The sequence below is a fragment of the Aspergillus neoniger genome (genome assembly GCF_003184625.1).
Source record: "Aspergillus neoniger CBS 115656 unplaced genomic scaffold BO87scaffold_14, whole genome shotgun sequence".
In the NCBI taxonomy this organism is placed as follows: domain Eukaryota; kingdom Fungi; phylum Ascomycota; class Eurotiomycetes; order Eurotiales; family Aspergillaceae; genus Aspergillus; species Aspergillus neoniger.
The window spans coordinates 291,064-313,059 of record NW_020291142.1 but is presented as its reverse complement, the minus strand read 5'-3'; the positions used below and the strand labels follow the sequence as shown (position 1 = coordinate 313,059).

The following is a 21,996-nucleotide window of genomic DNA, read 5'->3' as shown; positions in this document are numbered from 1 at the left end:
TGGCAGTTTATCCACAATGACTGTAAGTAATGTAGTCAACATTTCGGGCAGAACACGTGCCGACACAAAAACCACCCGTCACAAAGAACCTCCCCTTCCACTTCCACCCCCGGGACCAGCCATCATCATCAGTCCATCAATCACCACGACTCAACCATACCATCGACATGGGTCTGCATCAAGCCATTGTCCAATGTCGCAGCTGCAAGAAATGAATGTGAAATCTCCGGTCAAAGCCGAAGGCCATCCAAGACTCGCTAACGGCGACTTTACCCAAGAAAGTCATGACACGTAACGGCCTGTGCCCACGGCCAGACAGGGATCTCAAGACGAGTCAGAGCTCTCGGAAATGACCAGGATATTCTGCCCTTGACTGACAGCTGCCTCGACCACTGCAAGGCCGCGACCCGCCCAGGATTTCTCCCATCATCCATGTCTTGCTCACCTTGTAGGATTGGGCTGCGGGACCGCCGATCGTCCCGCACGGAGCCGTGGGATGACAGAAGCCACCAAACATGGTTGGCTTTGTTCGGACATGTTATGCTGTGATCCAGATAATCCTGGAGAACGGTCCTGGGCATGATGACTTGTTCGTCTATGATTCCTGGGTTTCGGTGTACAGGATACTCGGCTACCATGTCATTCCGGTCTGCTGATTGCATTGCGAGGTTTCCCCCGCCCTACGTACTTTGGAGCAGTGCAGCGAGTTTGTCCCGCTGCACACCACTCGGCCGCCGCCAGTGGCAAGTCAGGCAATATGTTGATGCATTTCATTATTATTCCACTAAAATACCCCGTACTAAAACCATGAGGTGTTTTTACCCATCTCTAGCTTGTTTAGTCCGAATAAACCCTCGGGCTAGGCTCTGGCATCCAAACCAATCCATGACGCCAGACACTAGCTGCCTTCCTAACGCCAAAATCAAATAAGGCCAGCAATAAACAAGAAGCCCCATGTTAACTCCATAAAGAACAGAGAACACATGACGGGTCCGGTTGAAACGAATGCAGAAACAATGATCCTTATCGACCATCATGCCCTTCCTTGTTCCCAAAGCGCTATCCATTTATTCAGTATATACCGGATTTCATCGACGGTATCCTTGGCCGCCTTCCACTTGTCCTCGCAGTCTGCTATCTTGTCTTGTAGCTGCTGGTCCAAGTGTTTGAAAGCCGTCACTCTTGACGCCGCAACGAGGCTATCTTTTGGAAAGCCATAATTCTTATCCTTGGCTCGCTTCTGTGGGACCTCTTCTTCGTCGTCTTCCTCTTCTATACTAGGTAGAGCCCCGGCTTCAGCATTGCCCGGCAATGTCTTGGATGGCCTGCCTCGTTTCTTTGGTGTCGATTCACCTGTTTCGGTGTTAAACTCGACATTCTTAAACTTGAGCTTGATGCGCTGACCCTCTTCAGATCCTGTTTCGTTGCCGCTGACATCGCCATCATTCTTCTTGGCCCTCTTAGGGTTGGCCCCTGGCTCAGCAGTCTGCTTGCGCTTCTTGGAGGGCTGGGAAGCTCCTTGTCCTTCCGCATCTATGCGAATTTAGCAACAATAAGTCATACGGAATATTGATGGCACCCACCTGGAATAACGCTGCGATGCACGCACCGTCTCTTTGCTTTTTTGCACGGAGCACATGCCGGCGTCAACTTCTCCTTCGGGCTGTTATTGGAATCGCTGGAAGATTCCATCTTCTTGGTCTTCTTGGTGGCCTTTGAAGTTTTCTTTGGAGGGGTAGTAGGGGCAGGCTGAGCGGGGGGTGATTGGGGAGCAGAAGGGGACGCGGGAGCTGAAGGAGCCTTGGCTGTGGCAGATGAAGCTTCGGAATTAGCCTAACAAACGATCGTTAGCGCTGCTCCACAGCAATCCAACAAGGGGTAACCCACCTGCTGGGGAGAATTTTCAGCAGACGGAGCCATCTTCAAAGCAGTGTCGTCCTGCGAGTCGGAGATTTCCGTTTTGAGTATGACTGATTCAGCGGCAGTACACGTGGGACAGTTGTCTGAGACGTCGCAGTAGCCTCGACACTCGGGGCAGATCAGTCTACCACCTTCACTGGACGAAGACATTCTGTTGGGGTTTGAGGGTTGTTTGTTCTTGGGTTACACCACGGAGGATGTTGATACAGGGAGGAAGTCGATTTAGCTATGATTTATAACGGTAGGACAGAGTGGATAATTATGTCTGATGGCTATAGCCGATTTATAGATTGATCCCGGCATGAAACACAACGAGGTTGTCTTGATGCCGGTGCTTCTTTGTGCTAATTGTGTGTTTCAGGATACAACGCTTCGGAAATGTCCACAAAACGCGCCGCTTTATTCGGACAAGCAACAAAGAAGACAAACAGTATAATGCCTCGGTTTATCTCATCGCTACATTCAAAGACGACAGGCTTTATCACACTCCAATCTACTCATTGTTAATACAGCGTACAAAGATACCTTCAATGTAATCTACAATGAACCTCATCCATCACTTTTATCATCCCAACAAAAATAGCACCCAAATCCAACAACAAGGAATAACACTATGTATCAAAATCAAGGCCACAAATCCACCTCCTCCCACTCCTCCCCATCCCTCACAGCCGTCCACCTCGTCCTAATCGGATTCGAAGGATCATTAACATCCAACCTCTCGACCTCCTCCGGCCGAATGACCACAACCCTGAAATTCTCCCTCGCAACCTTATCCTTGAGATCCTCCACCTTCTGCCCCAGCTTCAACTCCGGATGTCCGGGATCCTGATTCCTGGGTGTACCAGGAGGTGGATTCTTGAAAGTCCCTACAGTCACTACCCATCAGCACCCATACACCTTATCCCACCCCATACCTCCCTCCAAAACACATAGACAAAAGAAAGAAAATGGAAAAGAATCGTACCTCTCATCCCCGGCGAATGATTCGCAAAATACATATCAACCTGCCTCTCCCAACTCCACCCTTCCCCCTCCCTAAACTTCCTCAATCCCTTCTCAACGAACGCCCTCCCCTCCACTTCCTTCTCCTCCCCCTCCTCATCCCCAATAATACATGCCCTCCCCCTAACCCTCCACATATTCCCCACCTCCCTCAACCAAAACACCGCTTCAACCACACCCCCGGAGCTCTCCAATTCCTTCACCTTCTCCATCCGCCTATCCGTCGTGAGGGCGAGCATCTCCGACTCGTAGATATCGGGGTTCAGACCTATGTGTTGGTCTTTGAGGGATTGGATGGCCGTGGGGTGCAGGTTTAGGGTGGGAAAAAAGCCGCGGAATTCGACGGTGCGGGAGCGGGGGAGGGGCGTTGGGGAGAGAGGGGGGAGGGAGAGCGTGGTGAGGGTTATGGAGGTGGAGGTGGGGGAGGAGGTTAGGTGGGTTGTGAAGAGGGGGAGGTAGGGGGCTGGTTTGGGCATTTTCAACTTGGGGTTTTGGGGTGGTGTTGGTGGGACTGTTTACTAAGATGAATGAGTAGATACTAATTGGGGGTGTGATGGTGGTGTTGTGAGTGAGTGAGTGAGTCAGTGGGATGAGATGATGAAGGGGGGTAGATGATAGCTATTGCATGACGTTAGGTTGTGTGGTGAGTGGTGTGTTGATGGCGGTAGGCACGTGCTGTTATCTTATCTGATCTGTTAGTTGGTTGGTTAGTTGGGTTGGGATTTGGTAAGTAGTGTTTGAGTTGTGGGTGTAGAGATAGGTGTGAGATGGATAATTATTGGGTAATTAGTTGGGTTTAGTAAATACTCTTCTGATATTTTTACTGGGAAATGTTGCTCATTTGCTGTGTAGTATGGAATGTGAGAAGTATCATGTCCATGGAATCGAACTTGGCGGTAGCTGGTAGTATAAATATATATATATATAGTACTACTACAGTAGTAGTACTTACCTCATGTATACGCATAGTAGTGGAATGAGGCATAAATTTAGTACTGGTAATTTATAAAGTAATATTGGCAATGTAGTGCTTTGGAAGAGGATGATGGACTGGTGTAGTTAGTAGTAGAAGTGGGAAAGGAGATATAAATTGATGGAAGACTCTAGTGATGAACTAGTATTGTTGAAGATGAGAGGAGCAGTTCTTACTTGAACTTAAAAAAAGTCCCTCCACTCTACTGCTGGAATGGGCCTAATTCCTACTAGTAGTATTACTTCGTGTCTATCGAGAACAATCCTAGTTACGGCCGGAAATAACTCGATAATGTACTGTTCCCTACTGTACCATTGACACCAAAAACTGGTACTCCTGAAAAAGGTGTTGGAAAAGGAATAATTTTATTGACCAAACACCGTGCCTCCATTCAGCACTAAACCATGATAAATATACCACAATAATACACAAACAATCCCGGCAGAAACAAAGCACCCATGCTCAGCATCTATGTCTGCATCTCCTCATCACTATCAGCATAATCCAATGCACCCCCAGGTATCCTCCCCTCATTCAACTCCTTCTCCAACCGCGAAATCTCCTGCAAACTCTTCGCCTCGCGAATCATCTTCTCTACCCTCTTCCTCTCCTTCTCCGTCAACTTCACCCGCACCGCCTTATCCGCGGGCGCTCCACGATCCGCGCCCCCAGCACCCGAAGGCACATCGAACGTGCGAGATTTGATTCCCATGATCTTGGACGCCAATGCGGACGGCTCCTCAGATGTGCCGAACAACTCGGTGGCTTTTTCGCGCTCCGCGTCTTTCACTTTCTGGTAGTCGAGGAAGCGGACGCTGGGGATGCGCCAGATGACGTAGTAGCGGTAGTGCTATACCGATACCAATAACATTAGACTTGTTTTGCTTTGATCTCACCAGAAAAGGAAGAGGCAATAAAAGAAGGGCATGCTTACCTCCTTCCTAGTAACAGGATTCTCCAACAACACCAAATGCGTCAACTGAACCAAATTCCTAAGCGGATCCAAATCCGCCAACTCGTTCATGTTATTCGCCGTCAAAACCAGCGCGCTCAGATTCGGCACCGAGGATGATATCGTCGGCTGGATCTGCTTGACTCGGTTACGCGCAAGGAGGAGGGTGCGGAGACGAGGGAAGAAGGGGAAGTTTCCGAGGGAGGTGATATCGTTGTCTGTTAGGTCGATTGCATCTTGGTCCTACACATTTGGTTAACCTCCATACCAACCATAACGCTGAAAAGATATTCCAGGAGAGAAATGAGGTGGTGCTTACCTTGGCAATACCCAAGTTCTCAATAGCGGGTATCTTGTGCCCTATACGACTCAAACACAAAACCGATATCAATCAAGCTCATCTCAAAAGTGTAGTATCTGTTCTTTTCAGGACTGGTGGCTGGAACGCACCTCGAAGATCTAGCTCGCGGTCTTTGAGCGGGTTGATGTACGACAGGGAATTCTGGATGAGTTCGACGGTCAATCGCATGGTGGCGGGTGGTATTCGAGAACGGGTTCTATTGGGGTATCATGCACAAAGAAGAAGAAAGGTGCGCGGAAGCGACTGGTGTAGAGGGAACAGTAGATCGAGGAAAAGGTCAATTGAAGTAGCGGGGATGATGAGATTGAGACGGAGCTCTGTCGCGCATCTTGACTATCTTCACTGCTGCTGCTGATTTTGCCCGGGCGGTGAGCCGCTGTTCAGCTACACAGAGCGGCTCACGTGAGCAGTTCCACTATAATAGATTTACGCATTCACTGTAAAGATGAGCACTTTAAAATTATTTTCTTTATTTGTGTTGATTATGACTCTCATCAATAGTCTAATATAATAAAAGTTAAAGAGTAGCTATGTACTCCGGAGCACGCCCCTGATAATATGGCACCAAGAAGCAAAGGACTATTATGCGGTCATACGCCGGCTTCAAGCAGCGACCTGGACTTGCAGATCCCTTCTGCAAGCCATGAATGAAACAGAACCAAACGCCAGAGTGATGCAACATTGGCAACATAAACATAATCATACAGCAGCATCAGTCGTCTGCTAGGGGGGTCATGAGTGGTGACTTGGGATGGGATCTCGACGGACTGCCTGCTCGGGAGCGGCGTCCATTGGTTGTCGGCCCCAATGCCAAAGGTGCCAGATGATCCCGGCTCTCGGTCCTCACGACCAGCCCATGTCGATCCATCGCGTTGGCTCCTGACCCAGCCGAAATTCCGAGGCCAATAGTCCCGGATGAGGAATTGTCTAATGCATATTTGAAGGTGGGCGTAGTGTTACCACTGCCCCAGCTGGAGGCCCGCTTAGGGGCCGTAAACCTGGCGGCATCGGCTTCAGACGGACGTCCCCCGTCAAACGAGCTGCGGCTGGATCCGCTCGCACCGAGATCGAATTCCTGAGCGCCTTCCTCGAGAACGCGCTCATAAGTAGGGCTTCTGGGACCAAAGAACGGGAGCTTGCCACCAAACATCCTCCTCCGCTTCGGGTAGTTCGGATGAGACGGACCACCCCAACCAAAGATGTTCTTGATCTTGTGGTAGACTTTCAGACGACGGCCTCGTCCACAAAGGAAGAAGGCCACCAATATCACGATGAGAAGAAACAAGACAAAGCCCGGGGCTCTGCGGGACGAGCTCCCTTCGAGGAGCGCATCATGCCACGTTGTGCCATGGATGCCTTCGGAACTGGGCAGCAGCTCCACGCTGGGGTACTGGAAATCGCTCGGAACGCCGGCAACATTGCTGCCAAAGCCGACAGGAAGTGCTTCTTCTGTTTCCAAGGGAACCTGAGACGAGGCATAGAGGACCATCTTGCCCAGGGTCCAACTGACTTCGGTAGAGTCGATCTTGTTCACGGCCTGGAAGGAGTCCAGATAGCCTTTGCTTTGGCCGTGGGACAGCACCTCCTTGGTTCCGTTATGACCCGAGCCCGCAATGTCCTCTAGTCCTACGCGCGGAATCCCAATACCATCATGCAACACGTTCATGATCCAGGAGGCCTTGAAGCAAATCTCCGAGGCGGATTCCCGATCGAACTTCTTTCCCCACTGGTGGGCTTCGAGACCGTTTTCTACGGTCGCCCAGTCTTGCGAACAGAACGATCGCACACGCTCCTGGTAGGTGGCAAAGTCGTAGGCCTTGTCCTTGTGACCCATTTCGAACGCCTCGTGAGTCGTGTGCCAGTACTCGCTGATGCCGACAAAATGGTTGACGTCGAAGTCGATAGCCGGAACATGCATCCCGTGCAGAAGACAGGGTTGGTCGGGGCAAGGCGCGTCTTTGTCTAGTAACGGGTATGTTTGTCGCAGACACTCATCGAACTTGCCAGTTCCTAGCAGATGCATTCCATCAATGTCATCCGCCGCGAGAAGCTTGCCATCGATCGTGGTGCGTAATCCAGACGGCAGACACGGGTCAGGAAGCTCCTTGACGTCTCCAATAGCGCTGGCCGCTTGTAATGATTCCAGATAGCGCCTTCGCGCCTCGTGGACGCCGAATTCGAGCCATGAGGTGACAAAGACCCTGTGTTCCTGGGTCGACCCATCAACATTGCGCAGCCGTAGGAGAGTCAAATCGTTCGCATGCTTCTCGCTCTCAGTCGCATTTGGGGCAAACGCGATCTGCGCAGAAGCACCACCCATGTCCAGAAAGCCGTACGTATGGTGTCCCTTGCCGTGATCATGCGTGCCTGGGGAGTCGAAACTTCCCAGCAAGTAGTTTGTGGCGACCCATCCGTACAAGCCCTCGGTGACACCCGGAATGACTTGAATATGAACTCCGCAGTCGGGAAGCAGGAAATCCGAGTTCGACCCGACATAGGAGCAGATCTGTTCGAGCAGGAGGTTGCGCTGTACGTCAGGAAGCAGTCGCATTCCTGCAGTCGCGAGTAGAAAAATGGGGGTATCCTTCACGGCGTCATCGGGGACAATCTGTTTCGCATGTTCGAGGAGTTCTGCCAGATGTTCAGGACCGACTTCTTCCGGTTTATCGGCAAACGACGACACTCCTATAGGATCAAGGCATTAGTATTGACCTGAGACGTAGCGCAGCCATCCACCAGACGTACCGGGATGTATCTTCTTCGTCCAGTCGCTTTTCGTTTTCACTTCGGGCAATGTCTGCAAATGCTTTCCCTTTTCCCGCGCGACAGCATTGTCCAACCAGCGATAGACGTGGACTCGAGTTCCCTATCACCGGGATTAGAGATGGCGCAGAGGTATATATATGGCGCAGTATTACTTACGGACGAACCCGCGTCCAGAACGACTCCATATCGGTCTATCAACCAGATATCTGTCAGTCTCCATATAGGCGAGAATCAAGAACTATGCGACGGGTGCTTACGTTTGCCCATGAGGATGTTGAGAGAATGATGCAGGTTCATTAATTGCAGTCAAGACCGCCAACCATGACAACTTGAGTGGAACCGCGAAAGGGTGCAAGGCTTATTATGGGTGTGTGAGTGGGACGGGGGCGAAGTCGTGGGCTGGAAGTGTAGTATGGGAGGTGGGACGACGATGCGGACAATTGATTACAAGGTCTAGTGTGAGGGTGAAGAGCGTATGTCGGGAGACGACGGAGAAGAAGTCAAACGAATGGCCTTGCTGAGAAGCAGCAAGATAACGACAACAAAGTCAAAATGAAGCCAAAGCCAATCTGCAGGCCTGGGGAAGGAGAAGGAGGAGAGGAAAGGGTGGGGATAGTAGCAAGCAGGAGAAGGGGAGGGAAAAAGAAAAGATAAGGCCTCGTCTTGCCTCTCGCCGGGAACGGCTGGCTGACGCGACCAACTGCTGGCCTAAGGCTTGCCGTTAGTCCCGACCGGGCAAGGTCGGGAAGATGCGATCCCGTCTGGGAATGGGTCCAGCTGGAATTAATTTAAAGATGAAATGAGCTGCCGGTCCACCTAGCTTTGCAGAAATATTAGAATCTCGTTGATCATTCAAATATAAAGAGTACCTATTGCATACTTATTCAATAGATCATTCAATACATCTCCATCATTATAAACTGAAGCAGAACAAGAGAGTGCATCCATCGTGAATAAATAAAAAGAAATTGAAAGAAAAGAAGTAAAAAAGGGTCTGGGGCCAGCCAAGAATGCAACCCCGGCCCGCTTGACGTAAGCTCGCCAGCCTTGTTGCGCCATCCCTCTGCAATGATTGGCTGAGATGCTCGGTCGGCGATTCCCTCCCCCGCCATCCATCCTCTCATTCTCTCTCCTCTCCCTCCTTCTTGATTCAAAGTTGTTGTGTATGTTCTGGGGTGACGACAGATGTGCCAGCCCAGCGGGTAGAACTGGAGTCCTTGGACCCCGAGATCGACACCAACCAACCACTTTGTGAATGACCTGCCATTCGCGTGAAAGTTTACTCCGCAGGGAAGACATACGCAATCGAGGGGATCATCCGTCGGATTGCGAATACATGCACCCTCAAAACATCGTATTATGCAGGGTAGCTTACAGAGTAGGTCTCTGTGCTCTCTACAGAGCCAATGATGGAGTACTATCTGCCGATTTAGAGAATGGTTGTACAACAGCTGGGCTTATAACTATCACATGTTATTCAGTCACGTTGCGTTGCCATAGCATCTCATGAAGTTCTGCTTTTTTGGTACTCTGTATCCATCTGCAGGTCGGCATGGATGATGTGACAGGGAATCAAATCAATCTGAAATCCGCCTCCACTTGATCGACCCCACTTTATGAAGGAAGCCAAGACTTCTTGGAAGTATATCGGCCATGTTATTGTCCTCTTTCCCTCGTGCGGAGAGTATAATCGAGGAGATCACTGGAAGAATAGGAAATATCTTGTACTACTGGAGAGATCCTTTTCCCAAGGGAAGTAGAAATGTGAAAGAGCTATCATCGGATATTTTTAGATCATTTGGTGTTCACCCTCGTATAGCATGACGCGGCCATGGGTGTGCTGCATCATCATCTGGTGCCGTCCCCGATGCCTGACTTTTTGTCTCCAGCAGGTAAAAGCATAACCCAACGCTGAACCCCCCCTCTTGGCTGTGCATTGCACCTGCAGGCACTATTATAAGCATTGCGTCGGTGGATTAAAATAAAAACGACTACCTGACTGGCTCCTCCGTCCGCAGGCCGAATTGGGTTAACGGACCGTCCTATAGTTGCATTTCCCTGCATACAGACCGAACTCTATCATTTATCTATCCCAAAAGCAACATAGATGGCTTCTACATATTCTATAGATCGCTCCCCTTTCTTTCCTGGCACTCCGTCACGCTCGTTGAGGATACTTTGGGTACCCCGACCAGCGTGGGACTTACCGAGCCATGCACCGTCATCGACCAATCTCCGATCTGTTCATCGAAGAACTGAGTCCGATCCAGACCCAGCATTTCCTCCTCGTCACTCACTCGCAACTGCATCCCAGGAATATACTTTAGGATGAGAAGCATCAGGTAGGATACCACGAAGGAATACGATGAGATGGCGCAGATCTCCGCCAACTGCTTTCCAACCTGGACACCATTGCCATCAATCGCTCCTGGGGAAAGCGTGCTGCCATCCAAAGCCGAGATCTTTTCGCTTGCAAACAGGCCCGTTAAGAAAGCTCCCACCATGCCACCCAGCCCGTGCAGCTTAAACACATCCATGCCCTCGTCGACATTAATCCACTCGTTCACATTTTTGAGGGAGGAGCATACGATGGCCGTAATAAAACCGATGCATGCTGCGAGCCATAGCGAGACACAACCAGCCGCTGGGGTGATCCCGACCAAACCTGCAATTGCACCTTCGCAAGCACCAACGACTGTGAACTTTCCTTTGTACCGGATCATGTCGACCAGAACCCACCCGAGGATGCCTGTGCAACCGGCGGTGTTGGTGTTGAAAACAGCTACCATGGCACGCATGCTGGCGTTAAGACTCGAGCCCCCCTATCGCCATATTGCTGTTAGACTCGAATACTAATGAAAAGTGGACCTCACGTACATTGAATCCCAACCATCCAGTCCAGATCATCACGGTCCCGAGGAAGACCAATGTTGTATTGTGCGGTTTGCGGATTGAAGGGTCCCCGTGATCCCTACGCTTGCCCAGAACCAACGCATAGGCCAGAGCTGTACACCCAGAAGCAATGTGTACGGGACCGCCTCCCGCAAAATCAATGGCCGGCAGATTGTAGAGCCATCCGTTACTGCTCCATGTCCAGCGGGCTAGCGGGCAGTAGACTATGGTTGCCCAGAAGAAGCTGAAGATCAATGAAGGTACAATGCCACCTCGTTCAAAGGCACCTCCAACGACAATCATCACCTGCTGGCCTTAGTACATCGCTTTTGTATTACTTGATCAATACTCACTGTGCATGCGCAAAAGAGGAGCTGAAACAGACAGAAGACGACCTCCGGTAAGACCGCGGAGCCAGGTGAGGGTGCCACCAAGACATCCATCAGGCCAAAGTTCTTCAGTGTACCGATAAAGGGCCCGCCGTCTCTTGAATAAGCAAGGGAATACCCCCAAAACAACCATTGAAATGTAGATCTATATAATGATTAGCGTTGCGCTAAATAACAAACAGGTCGCGATTGGCAAACTGACACTGCAAGAACCATGAAGGCCTGGAAGAGAAGAGCCAGCGCGGATTTCCTCCGTGACAAGCCGCTGTAAAGCATCCCAATCCCCGGTAAAATAAGGAAGACAATAAATGTGCAGGTAGTAATATAGACATAGTTGTACTCGAATCCGGTATATTGCGCGTTCACGTCGACCTGGGTAGGATCACCACCCTCCGGCGATGAGGAATTGTAGACTGGCTGTTTCATTGCATGCACATTAGCAAAATAAGTCTGAGAATTTCACTGACTGTCGCAAAAGCCAACACTCACTTCAGCCATGATGGAAAACGAAGAAACAAAGCGGTGGCAATCTCTTTATGATGAGCCGACTTCCAACATTTATCCTCAGACTGCTTCGGGCCTGCTGTGCTTGAGGGGCCATTCACTTAAATAGTATAATAGATCACTGGCAGTGAGCTGAATTCGGATTCCCACCTTGCACATTGACTGCATAGTTTCTTGGCTGGACCCATTCCGAGATGGGGCATATGCGATATCTTACTCCGTAGATAACTTCAGCTGCAAGTGGTTGGTTATTCCGAAGTGTAAAAGAGATCGTTATCTGAGCCAAGAACCCACAGGAATACAAATAGTCGGTCTCGTCGCACAGAAACCTTCGTTTTGGATGACTTGCGGTCGCCTTCTGCTGCTATCGAGAAGTCTGATCCCAGATGCCAAGGTGGACGATCACAAAAGCAGGGGAACCCATATTGATAAGGGAAGAGGAAGGCAATCACAACCATGACTGATTGGCTCCGTTGCAAAGCCCGGATCGTACATCCCTCTGGGGTTTAGGGTACCTCAGGAAGGCTGAGCTGGTAAGAGCGATGTAATGTAGCCCATGCATGCGAAAGCCGTCCTGTGATTGGCGAGAGATAACAGCCCGGCATATCGATGCTTCTCGCTTCCTCCAAGACTAGCACGATGAGTAGGACTTTTCAGCTCCAATGGTTAGCACCTGTGCCCTGCATCTCAGCCAGGAGCTGAAGCGCTATGATATACGATCTCGTGGCTGAACGATCAGGTGATGGATGAGGATGTCCAGGAGTCTGAGTGGTGCTGCATACAGTTGGAACTCCGCACAAAACGTGCTAGCCACGCCATCCAAAGGCGGGCCCAAGCTAGAGACAGTAGTTTGGCGTGAGGAATCGGGGCTGGATATGAGACAATCTCGTGATCCCCAGTCAGTTGGCAGCGCTGGTGATCTACAACTATCTTCTGTTTCAGCCTTGTTGGCGTTATCCACGCAGCCACATGCCCCAGCTTTTAGCTTTCAGACAAGCCGATACGAATATGCTTATATCGTTCATGCACCTATTGTATCTCTCATCTTCACATATGTTGGAGGGAGGAATTTAGGTTGACATCCAAGTGGTGGTTGCTCACGAGCCAAGACTGACGATCACGGCGGTTGATTATCCGGGAGTATTGAGGGGGCGAAAATCATGGCACAATATAGATCTGCAACACCTGATTCATGTTAATTTGATGGCCACTCAATGGCCTTCGTGCCTGGATACAGAAACCCACCGGCGCAGTAAGGGGGAGGATCTGAAGGATCCCAAAACACGAGGAAAAGGATCCGGTAACCTGACCAGTCGTATCTGTCAGCAGCAAGTAAACCGCAATGCTTGGTATTGTTGTCTCTGAGGAGAGCATGCTCTTCGTAGCTTGTTGGATTGGTATTCCTCGTAGATTCCTTCCTAATCGATCGTGAGTACAGGCCGATTGAGTGTGCGGGGACCCGGACCTACTTTGTAGAAGTTGTACTGGTTCCATCGACCTAGTACCAAGGCACACCAAGGTCAGGTACCAGATCCATGTTTATTAAGGCACATTGTTCACAAGGTAAAGGGCATCAACACATTCCCTCTAAGCTGCCTCTGAGCTGAGAGTATGTTCCGCCCGGCATCTTCGGAAGCACGCCCCTCCTGGCGAAACTCAAGTCTTGCAAGGTCCCAGACGATGGAAGAAACCTCATCTTCTTTGTCCAAGGGATCCAATCAGGTCGAATCGCCCCCAACGGGTGTGGCTGACTAACGCGAGCAGGAAGCATTAGTGTCATCCTCTCATTGCCTCATCCTGGTTCCTCCCCATTTTTTAACCATCGCCCTGGCCATGTTTCTCTTGATTCTCGCTGGCTGGATAGCCGGTTCGCATATATAGATTGCGGAATCTTGGCCGGGATCCAACATGTCATCTTCAACCATGGGCGTCCAGGAACCAGCGCCGAAGAAAAGGACCCGGGTCAGTCACACCAAAGTGCGTACGGGTTGTCGGACCTGTAGGTACGAAGTCACCGTGCACCTTGATTGTTTGCTTGTGCATGGGGACCACCGTTAATGTGGATCATGTAGGATTCGCCATAAGAAATGTGACGAAACCCGGCCCATCTGTCGCATGTGCAGCAGCACTGGTCGGATATGCGATGGATACCAGCAAACCATCGATAGAAGAACGCGCGCTTCCAAACTCCGGCTCGCTTCAACTTCTCCATCATCGACTAGCAGCTCATCTTCAACGGTGAGCGTGCCATCCCTAGTGTCAGATCTGATCTTACACACCAATGAAATCGACCTCACTCGGCAGGAGCGTTGGTACCTCGACTTCTTCCGCAGGAATACCGCTTTTCAATGTTCCGGTTACTTTGATGATGATTTCTGGCTGCGTCTAGTCCACCAAGTCACCGAAGCCGAGCCAGCGGTCCGCCATGCTGCCATCGCATTAAGTGCCCTACACTGTAATTTTGAGCGAACCAGTACCGGACAGGGGGCCATAGATAGCCGCGTACCTCTCCAACAATGCGTCAAAGCTATTTCCTCACTGCGACACCAGCTAGCGGGTGGAGGAGTCCCATCCAGCTCCAACATGGAAATAACCCTCGTGACCTGCGTACTGTTCGTCTCGTTCATGTTTCTGCAGGGTGATACGCACTCTGCCTGTTGTCACTTGCGTGGTGGTCTCAAACTTCTTAAGGAATGGAGAACCACCGGCAAGGCGGGGTATTCTACCACAGGTTCAGTACTGATGAAAGTATTTGCACGTCTACAACTACAATGGTCGACTTTTGCCGACGAAGTCTTCATTGAGGAGGTGGAAAGCAACCGCTGCGACGCCCCCTATATGGAGATCAACGATCTCAGTCTTGAGGAGCCGACCGACAGCTTAGAAAAGGCTGGCAGCCTGCTTGTCAGACTAGGCCGACTCGTCCTGACTCCTAATTCCTCCGACACCTCCTCACCAGGCTACTGCACCGTTTTGGACAGCAGACGCATGGCCATCCTCAACAAACTCCAATGCTGGACCACCGAGCTCGACAATTCAATGACATGCACCGGCAACACCCTACTCCTCCGCGACAGCACCATCCTCACCGTCCTTAAACTCTGGGGCGAAATCATCTACATCATGGCCGCGACAGAAACGCGCCTCGGTGGCAGCGAAACTCGCTTTGATGCCTTTCACCTCAACTTCGGCCGAGCCGTGGCGCTCGCCAAACCCCTCCTTCTCTCCACACCCACCCAATCAACTATACCCAACTTCTCCATTGCAATGGGTATCATTCCTCCTCTCTTCTTCTGTGCATTCAAATGTCGCGACTGGTACATCCGGCGAGAAGCAGTACAATTACTCCGCAGCTGTCAGAGACAGGAAGGTCTCTGGACAACGCCGGGGGCCGTCATCGTCCTGGAACGATTGATCGATATCGAATCTAAAGGCCTCATGCCAGGAGATCTGGTTCCAGAGTCACGCCGCATTGACTCGATACATGTGAGCATTCTTCCGGATGATCATAAGATTGGGTTATGGTATCGTCGGTCGAGCCGGCAGATGGGACTGGACGGCTATGTGGATATCGGCTCGGGGATGTGGGAGAAGGTACTACTGGATTATCATGTGGGGTGATGCTTGAGGTGTACCAAGTATTTATTGGGACTTTGGTTGGCGATTTATCATGTATTAGATACCAATTTGCTCGGCGTTAATTTAAATATCACTGATGAACTCTTATCAAAAATATATTTCGAGTTGTAGTAAGCATTTATTGACTAATAATCAGCAGGTATCATCACCAATTCCCACATCAACCTCATTACTGCCATCTTACTACCTTTATCTGCATGCATACCAACCAGAGCCGCAACCGATGAAAACACACCCTACTCAACATAATCCTTCCTAACAAATACAAAACCAGAATAATAGCAGAGTTCAATAATTACAATTTCCTAAATAAATATATAAACAAAGTCCCCCCTCTTCCCTTCTCTTCCCCAACCCCAAATTCCTCTCCTTTTAGATCAAAGTACCACAAAACCTAATACCACTGACACCTCACCACCGGATTAAACATACTGACACTCAACGCCCCATAACAATCATGCACTTTACTATCCCCATAACTCTCACAATCGACCGTCTTCCCCAACTGCGGACAAGTAAACGTGCCCGGCTCATCACTCGTCCCCTTATAAACACAATCCTCCATATCATGGATCTTGAAATCCAATTTCTTCGTTCCATCCGGATACGGCGGATCCACCACCTTGATATTCCCACTAGCTTCTAGCTCGCCCGCCTCCGCATCCTTACAGAAATTAATCGAGGAGCCCATGTCCGGCGTGAAGAATGACCAGTAGCTGTACACGTCGGAGAGGTAGGCGATGACCATTTGGGCGGTGGGCGTCGGCGTCGGCGCGGTGTAGATCGTGCTGCTGGTGCCGGCGCATTTCGTGTACGTAAAGGTGGAGAAGTAGCTTAGTGTGGAGGTCGCGCAGACGAGGACGTTGCTGTTGAGTTCGGTGGTCGTGAAGGGGGGGTCGGAGGTGGTTTTTGTGGAGGTGGTTTTTGTGGAGGTGGTTTTTGTGCTGCTGGTGCTGGTGGGGGTCGGGATGGAGGTGTAGGAGCAGCCGCTGCCCGAGGGAAGTTCCGAGAGCGTTGTGTAGTCGCCGTTGGGTCGGTTGCAGACGCAGACGTTGCCGGCGCCGTTGTCAGGGTCGGCGCTGGGGGTTGGTTAGTATGATGGGGATGGGAATGGGGGAAGGGGAAGAGTAAGGGCTTACTGGTTAGTGCAGAGGGGCGGGGTGTAGGAGGAGGTTGTGGTGACTAGGGTTGTGGCTGTCTGGTTGCGTGATGGTGAGGGCGTCACGGTGGAAGTGTGGTGCGTGGTGCTGGTGTCGCTGGCTGTTCCGCTGTGCGTGTGGATGATGATGGTTGTGGTGTCGGTTGACGTGCTGGATTTGCTGTTGGTGCTGGTGGAAGTTGAGTTGGTCGTAGCAATGCTGGACGTGTGGGCTGACGAGGATGCAGACAGCGGTGCGGAAGAAGAGGATTCGCTAGACTTGGTGGATGTGGTCTTCTTCGTGGTGGTGGTATCTGTGGATGTAGTCTTGCTTGCTGCAGCGGATGACGATGCTACATGCGAAGATTCCGTCTTGGACTTGGTCTTTGTCTTTGTGGAGGTAGAAGAATCTTTGGTGCTTGTCGAAGACTTGGTCGAAGTGGGTGAAGCAGACGCGCTCGCCGAGTGGCCGCCTGAGCCGGCAGACGAGCTAGAGTCGGAAGTCGTGGTGGACTTTGTCGACGTCTTGGTCTTTGTAGACTTGGTAGACGTATCGGTATCCGTACTGGTAGATGTGGCAGTCTTTGTGGACTTCGAAGACGTATCGCCAGAGGTCGTTGTCGTTGTCGTACCGGTGCTAGTCGCGGTAGAGCCAGTGGCAGTCACTCCCACTGCGCTGAGGGAACTTCCCTCGGTCTCGAAGGCGTCAAAGTAAGACGAGAGCTTGGACTCATCAGATGTATCACTGTCTGAGGAACTGCCCAAAATCGACACTGCCTCATCCGCAGTACTGGAGATGCAGCTCGCAATACCGATGATATCTCCCAGCAGGCCTCCACCGCTGCTACAACTATCGAGCGCCGATTCGCTATCACCAGAGCTTGAACTTAAAGAACTCGGTGCCCCAAGTACGTCGAGAACGTCATCCGCTACGGGGATGACGCGCTTCAGGGGCTTGATGAGATCGGATGCCTTGACGGACTTGGGGTCCTTCTTCCATTTCTTAATCACTGGATATGTGTCCTTCACGAGCTTGTAGAGGTGCTTGATAATGGCGTAGACATCAACAGAAGAAGTTGTAGTGCTGCTGGTGGTTGAAATTGTTGAGTTTGGTGTCGTGGAGGGCCCGGTCGTGATGCTAGCACTTTGGCTGGTATCAGTGTTGGTCGTTGTGGTGGTAGTGATGGAGTGAGTGCTCGATGTAGGAGAATGAGATGCAGGGCTCGACGAAGCAGTATCTGCGGAGCTGGAGCTTGACTTGGACGTAGGAGTGTGAGAAGCAGAGCTTGATGTGGTGTCCTCAGTACGACTGTGGGTTGTGTGAGTCTTGGTCGAAGAGCTAGTGTTCGGTTTGGATGAAGCCGGGGTCGACGAGTTAGGGGTGTGAGAATGAGCAGGCGTCGATGAGCTTGTAGAAGTCTCGTGCTGAGATGAAGCCGACGAACTTGTCGAAATGTCCGATGAAGACGTAGACGATGTAGGCGTATGAGTGTGGGTATCCTTCGATGTACTGACTGTTCGGGATGATGTAGCAGACTCAGATGAAGCATGCTCCGAGGAGCTCGAAGAATGAGTGAAAAGAGTGTGGGTTGAAGGAGTGTGAGATGGACTGGTGGGAGTCTCAACGGAAGCAGGGGTGAACAAGCTGCTAGGGGAGCGAGTGGAGGTCTCCTTGGAGACGACAGAATGAGAATGACTTGACGCAGTAGTATGATCTTGAGCAGGGACCCCTGCAGAAGAACTTGACAATGTCGTCGCATGAGATTGGGAACTCGAAGGAGTGTAATGGCTGACAGATGTGTCATGCACACTACTACCATTAGAACCTATTTCTTTGATTATCAAGGGAAGACTGACCTTTGGGGCGTGTTTACAGGCGCGCTAGAGTACGAGAGTGTCGTGGCCCCACGAGAGCGTGTAGAAGACTTCGATGCTCCATCGTGATCATCGGTCGAGGCCCCCTGAGCAGCACCAAGGGAGGCCGTAGCCAGTGAAGAAGGAGAGTACAATGGAGTATTCGAGGCTGAAATCGTGGTAGCTGTTGAATCCGACTCCGAAGTCCATGAAGGATGGCTCTCAGAAGAGGTTCTACCCTGGGTGTTTGCAACAGCCGACGAGGCCGTATGCGAGGACTGAGGAAGCCCTAACGCTGGTGAAACGATGCTGGCAGCGCAGAGTCCTGCCAGCAGGGTTTTTGCATTAAAGAGTGGCATTGTCCAAAGGACGATAAAGAATGACTGTAACAAGCAAAAACAAAGAGTGAGTGACAGTTGGCTTACGCTTGGCATAAGAAATTCTCCTGAAGGGAGACTGTTTCTTTAGTATTCCTAACTCTTACTCTTTGGTGGCTGAGCTTCGGTAACAGTGTAGAGGATCGGGCTGGCCGCGGCGGTGGCTTTTGGCCCCCAGAGGGCCAAAACCAAGCAATACCATTATTCGCATCCCACCAATGCTTCGAGTCATTTCTAATCGTAGAATTGTTTGTCTACTGCAGGTACAGCTCGATCGGTCGCATGCGCGAGTCAAGCTATTCTGCTTATTATTGGATGGAAAAGTGTAAAGCCCATCAGCGTGCGCTTTCGAACTTGGCTTAATCAAACCCGATCCTCTGGCCCCCAAGTCAGCCTGAATGGGGCGAGAAATTCGCCAGAACAAGCGACAATGTAGGCGATCTTTGCACTGCCTGTTGGTCTGCGCGGATAGTTTGCCCGATCGCTGCTTGAAAGACAGTCTTCTTGATCGGCTAAATGCTTAGCTTCCAGTTTAGGCGACCAAAGAGCGTGCAGATGGCACCAACACATGCCCTGGGCAATATAGGAAAGGAAAGATATGGATGGCTTATATTGAGATGGTCCGAGCTGCCATTGTATCTGTGCTGGAGTAGGTCTCAGATAGATGGTCCATGGATTATGAGGCAGATCTTACAATTGATTGGATAGAATCGAGATCGAGAAATTATAAGGTGGATGTACCAGCGGAAGAACTCTTGAGAACGCGGAATAACCCGCTGGAAGCACAGGAAGAATTGAGAGTTGGGAGCTAAATGAATGCTTAGTAGCCAGCTAGAATCTGAAAAATTTGGACAGAACAAGACAATCATTGGAATACTACCTAAGGGCTTGTCAGTTGGTCTAACGGTAGAAGTGTAATGGACTATTCAATTGTTGCAGTGGAGTAATAAACAGCCACCCAGAAGCTTTCATGAAAAGCCTTATGAACACTTAATCATAACTCATTGACAAACGACTCAGAATGGGGTATTACCATGGTTATGCGTAGTAGTACCGGTCAGGACTACCTCATCTTACCTCAATATCACCTCACTTTGGACATCATCTCTTCTCAGAATCTCCTTATACCATCCACCGCTCCTCATAATCTCTTTCTTACCCTATACTTGCCATCCATGCCTTCCCTCTGTCACCAACACCGTCCAGGATGCCTAATCATTATATTACCAGTGCTGTCCACTCGCTGAGCCACGCTGAAACCTTCAGTGAAGCTCTCAAGACCATCAACGAAGGTGTAACCAGAGCCCTACCGTCCAAGCGCCAATACAAACAAGGCATTGTACTGAGCCTTCGCTGGGAGAACGACGACTTAGACCGGAAGGATATTGACGAGTTTCTACGACTTTTCGAGACGATATACGGCTTCAAAACTGATTCGTTTTTGCTCCCATCTGCGCCCATAGCGGAGGTAGCTTTGGCTATGCAGGCGAAAATTCGAACGATGCTCTCTATCTATGTTTCCTCGGACACACTCTTCATTATTATGTACGAAGGTCACTCGAATGCGTTCTATGACATACCCAATGCTTGTGTCAGTATCATGTAAGTTATATATAAATTCCCCAGAGATACTAATCAATAAGCTATATGACACTATAGGGGCTCGATGAGGGAACCTACGGTTTCTCTACCTTGGGGTTTCGTGGAGACCGCGCTGGCCTTTACTGATGGAGATGTCGTATTTATACTGGACTCGCCGTTCTCATCCAGGGCGGCAATAAACGGTGAAGATATTGAATACCTCGCAATCTCGGTATTCAGATCACCAGCAGCTAGGAGCATCGATGTATCCCTAACGAGGCGACTCATTGACCTACTGGGTCAAGTAGATACTGAAATCATTATATCACAAATACACGCAAAGCTTGCCGTGCATGCAAACAGTCCAGGCAGCCAACTGAGACTTATCCCTGTACATTTCCCGGCCAAGAACAAGCCATCAATCACCCTTCGCCCTATAGGAGCGTGCCCAAGGTAGCTTAGAGGTCTCCGAAAAGCGGGTGACCTGTCAGATGGAAAGGTTTTGGTTACTGTTCGGATAATCTCTGACACGACTAGTGTGTCGGATATCGTCGAGCAATGCATCCAGTCCTTGTCAGAATCGATTGCGGGGGATGTGGCAGATATCAAGATTGAAAGGTATCTTCAAGTTCAGTCTTGACTCATCCTTGTTGCTGCTCACACTGCCAACTGCGGTTTGGAACATGCTTCGTCATAATCACTCTTTTGACTTCGTCGGTGTCGTCCAGTCACATAATATACTATGTCACCGGTCGACTACTATGGCTCTTGCCAGTGGGAATGCTGGCTCACCCTATAGGGGCAAAGACTGATATTCATTGCTTGATTTAGTTATGGGAAGAAGCAATCAGATTTCAGTAAGAGTAGAGTTATTCATATCTACGCAGTTTGGAAAAAGGCCTTCGTCTGCTCCTCACACCGGTCAAGATAAACGTTTCGATTCTATTCATTCTTTATATTCAGTGAAAATACTGTTACCCTGCTAGAGACACATCATATCTATAGTTTCAAACGTTCTTACCCTCGATGACTAAAAATAAAAAGGTTGAGCATGTTTATATTCGTATGTCAGCACGGTGTTAATTCATTCGATTGTGACACTTTCATTGAGTCATTTGCTTGCCCAGACTATTATACCTTCCTACAATCTTCTCTATCAGCTCCCGTAATGATTTATCACGGTGTCGTTTTTTGAAGTGGCCTCGGCCATAGAATCGAAAAAGGGGGGGGGGGTTCCAAGCTCACTAGTATATTCCACTGGCTGTATTACTGACGCAGGAATCATGGATGCAACTTGATCGTTGCAAAGTGAAGGTACGTAATTACTAAGACTAAAAAGTCGGCACGTGCGATTGCATAAAGCGAATGACTCTTTCCGCTGAAAATATGATCAAAGCCAAGACTTGTTCCTGTCTCGTGGAAGTTGCGGAAGTCGGAAGTTGAGTTGTTGGACTACAGAGCCGCGGAGATAGTTAGCTCCCCGCGGAGATGGTCAATCTGCCTCGAATGGTACTCCGCACATGAACCACCACGCCACCGTGCCAACCCTTGAGCAGTCGTTGCAAATTCTCATGGAACATGGCCAGAACATCAAACGAAAATATTAACCAGAAAAAAAGGTACACCGAGAAAGTAATTACGTAAT

At 50.1% G+C, this 21,996-nt stretch overlaps 10 protein-coding genes across 10 annotated transcripts; 3 read left to right on the top strand and 7 right to left on the bottom strand.

Annotated features, from left to right (window-relative positions):
- Nucleotides 1-37: 37 nt before the first annotated feature.
- Nucleotides 38-607, bottom strand: BO87DRAFT_376129 (uncharacterized protein). Its single transcript, XM_025623217.1, has one exon. The coding sequence runs from the start codon at nucleotides 579-581 to the stop codon at nucleotides 270-272; it is 312 nt and encodes a 103-aa protein (XP_025480262.1). The 5' UTR covers nucleotides 582-607; the 3' UTR covers nucleotides 38-269.
- A 151-nt stretch (nucleotides 608-758) lies between these two features.
- BO87DRAFT_415551 (uncharacterized protein) lies at nucleotides 759-2,070 on the bottom strand (the record flags this gene model as incomplete). Its single annotated transcript, XM_025626697.1, has 3 exons — nucleotides 759-1,533; nucleotides 1,584-1,833; nucleotides 1,888-2,070. 3 exons carry the CDS (start codon nucleotides 2,068-2,070, stop codon nucleotides 1,034-1,036), a joined length of 933 nt encoding a protein of 310 aa, XP_025480261.1. The 3' UTR covers nucleotides 759-1,033.
- A 330-nt stretch (nucleotides 2,071-2,400) lies between these two features.
- On the bottom strand, nucleotides 2,401-3,528 carry BO87DRAFT_376128 (uncharacterized protein). The gene is made up of 2 exons (XM_025623216.1): nucleotides 2,888-3,528; nucleotides 2,401-2,789 (listed from the first exon to the last, which is right to left on the bottom strand). Exons 1-2 carry the CDS (start codon nucleotides 3,399-3,401, stop codon nucleotides 2,545-2,547), a joined length of 759 nt encoding a protein of 252 aa, XP_025480260.1. The 5' UTR covers nucleotides 3,402-3,528; the 3' UTR covers nucleotides 2,401-2,544.
- A 720-nt stretch (nucleotides 3,529-4,248) lies between these two features.
- Nucleotides 4,249-5,379, bottom strand: lea1 (U2 snRNP complex subunit LEA1; the record flags this gene model as incomplete). Its single annotated transcript, XM_025620415.1, has 4 exons — nucleotides 4,249-4,748; nucleotides 4,833-5,093; nucleotides 5,170-5,210; nucleotides 5,301-5,379. The coding sequence occupies 4 exons, from the start codon at nucleotides 5,377-5,379 to the stop codon at nucleotides 4,368-4,370; spliced, it is 762 nt and encodes a 253-aa protein (XP_025480259.1). The 3' UTR covers nucleotides 4,249-4,367.
- Nucleotides 5,380-5,682: 303 nt separating this feature from the next.
- Nucleotides 5,683-8,594, bottom strand: BO87DRAFT_376125 (putative nucleoside diphosphatase (Ynd1)). The gene is made up of 4 exons (XM_025623215.1): nucleotides 8,235-8,594; nucleotides 8,134-8,168; nucleotides 7,957-8,077; nucleotides 5,683-7,896 (listed from the first exon to the last, which is right to left on the bottom strand). Exons 1-4 carry the CDS (start codon nucleotides 8,272-8,274, stop codon nucleotides 5,924-5,926), a joined length of 2,169 nt encoding a protein of 722 aa, XP_025480258.1. The 5' UTR covers nucleotides 8,275-8,594; the 3' UTR covers nucleotides 5,683-5,923.
- Nucleotides 8,595-10,100: 1,506 nt separating this feature from the next.
- On the bottom strand, nucleotides 10,101-11,756 carry BO87DRAFT_396524 (ammonium transporter; the record flags this gene model as incomplete). The annotated part of the gene is made up of 5 exons (XM_025625249.1): nucleotides 10,101-10,799; nucleotides 10,855-11,175; nucleotides 11,223-11,403; nucleotides 11,461-11,675; nucleotides 11,748-11,756. The coding sequence occupies 5 exons, from the start codon at nucleotides 11,754-11,756 to the stop codon at nucleotides 10,101-10,103; spliced, it is 1,425 nt and encodes a 474-aa protein (XP_025480257.1).
- A 608-nt stretch (nucleotides 11,757-12,364) lies between these two features.
- BO87DRAFT_43125 (uncharacterized protein) lies at nucleotides 12,365-12,881 on the top strand. The gene has a single exon (XM_025627582.1). It carries the CDS (start codon nucleotides 12,509-12,511, stop codon nucleotides 12,839-12,841), a length of 333 nt encoding a protein of 110 aa, XP_025480256.1. The 5' UTR covers nucleotides 12,365-12,508; the 3' UTR covers nucleotides 12,842-12,881.
- Nucleotides 12,882-13,596: 715 nt separating this feature from the next.
- On the top strand, nucleotides 13,597-15,475 carry BO87DRAFT_357831 (Zn(II)2Cys6 transcription factor). Its single transcript, XM_025621433.1, has 2 exons — nucleotides 13,597-13,765; nucleotides 13,835-15,475. Exons 1-2 carry the CDS (start codon nucleotides 13,671-13,673, stop codon nucleotides 15,381-15,383), a joined length of 1,644 nt encoding a protein of 547 aa, XP_025480255.1. The 5' UTR covers nucleotides 13,597-13,670; the 3' UTR covers nucleotides 15,384-15,475.
- A 292-nt stretch (nucleotides 15,476-15,767) lies between these two features.
- Nucleotides 15,768-19,002, bottom strand: BO87DRAFT_415545 (uncharacterized protein; the record flags this gene model as incomplete). The annotated part of the gene is made up of 5 exons (XM_025626696.1): nucleotides 15,768-16,480; nucleotides 16,541-18,328; nucleotides 18,397-18,718; nucleotides 18,819-18,838; nucleotides 18,878-19,002. 5 exons carry the CDS (start codon nucleotides 19,000-19,002, stop codon nucleotides 15,796-15,798), a joined length of 2,940 nt encoding a protein of 979 aa, XP_025480254.1. The 3' UTR covers nucleotides 15,768-15,795.
- Nucleotides 19,003-19,977: 975 nt separating this feature from the next.
- Nucleotides 19,978-21,617, top strand: BO87DRAFT_415544 (uncharacterized protein; the record flags this gene model as incomplete). The annotated part of the gene is made up of 5 exons (XM_025626695.1): nucleotides 19,978-20,372; nucleotides 20,430-20,804; nucleotides 20,889-20,969; nucleotides 21,183-21,208; nucleotides 21,357-21,617. The coding sequence occupies 5 exons, from the start codon at nucleotides 19,978-19,980 to the stop codon at nucleotides 21,383-21,385; spliced, it is 906 nt and encodes a 301-aa protein (XP_025480253.1). The 3' UTR covers nucleotides 21,386-21,617.
- Between the last annotated feature and the right edge of the window lie 379 nt (nucleotides 21,618-21,996).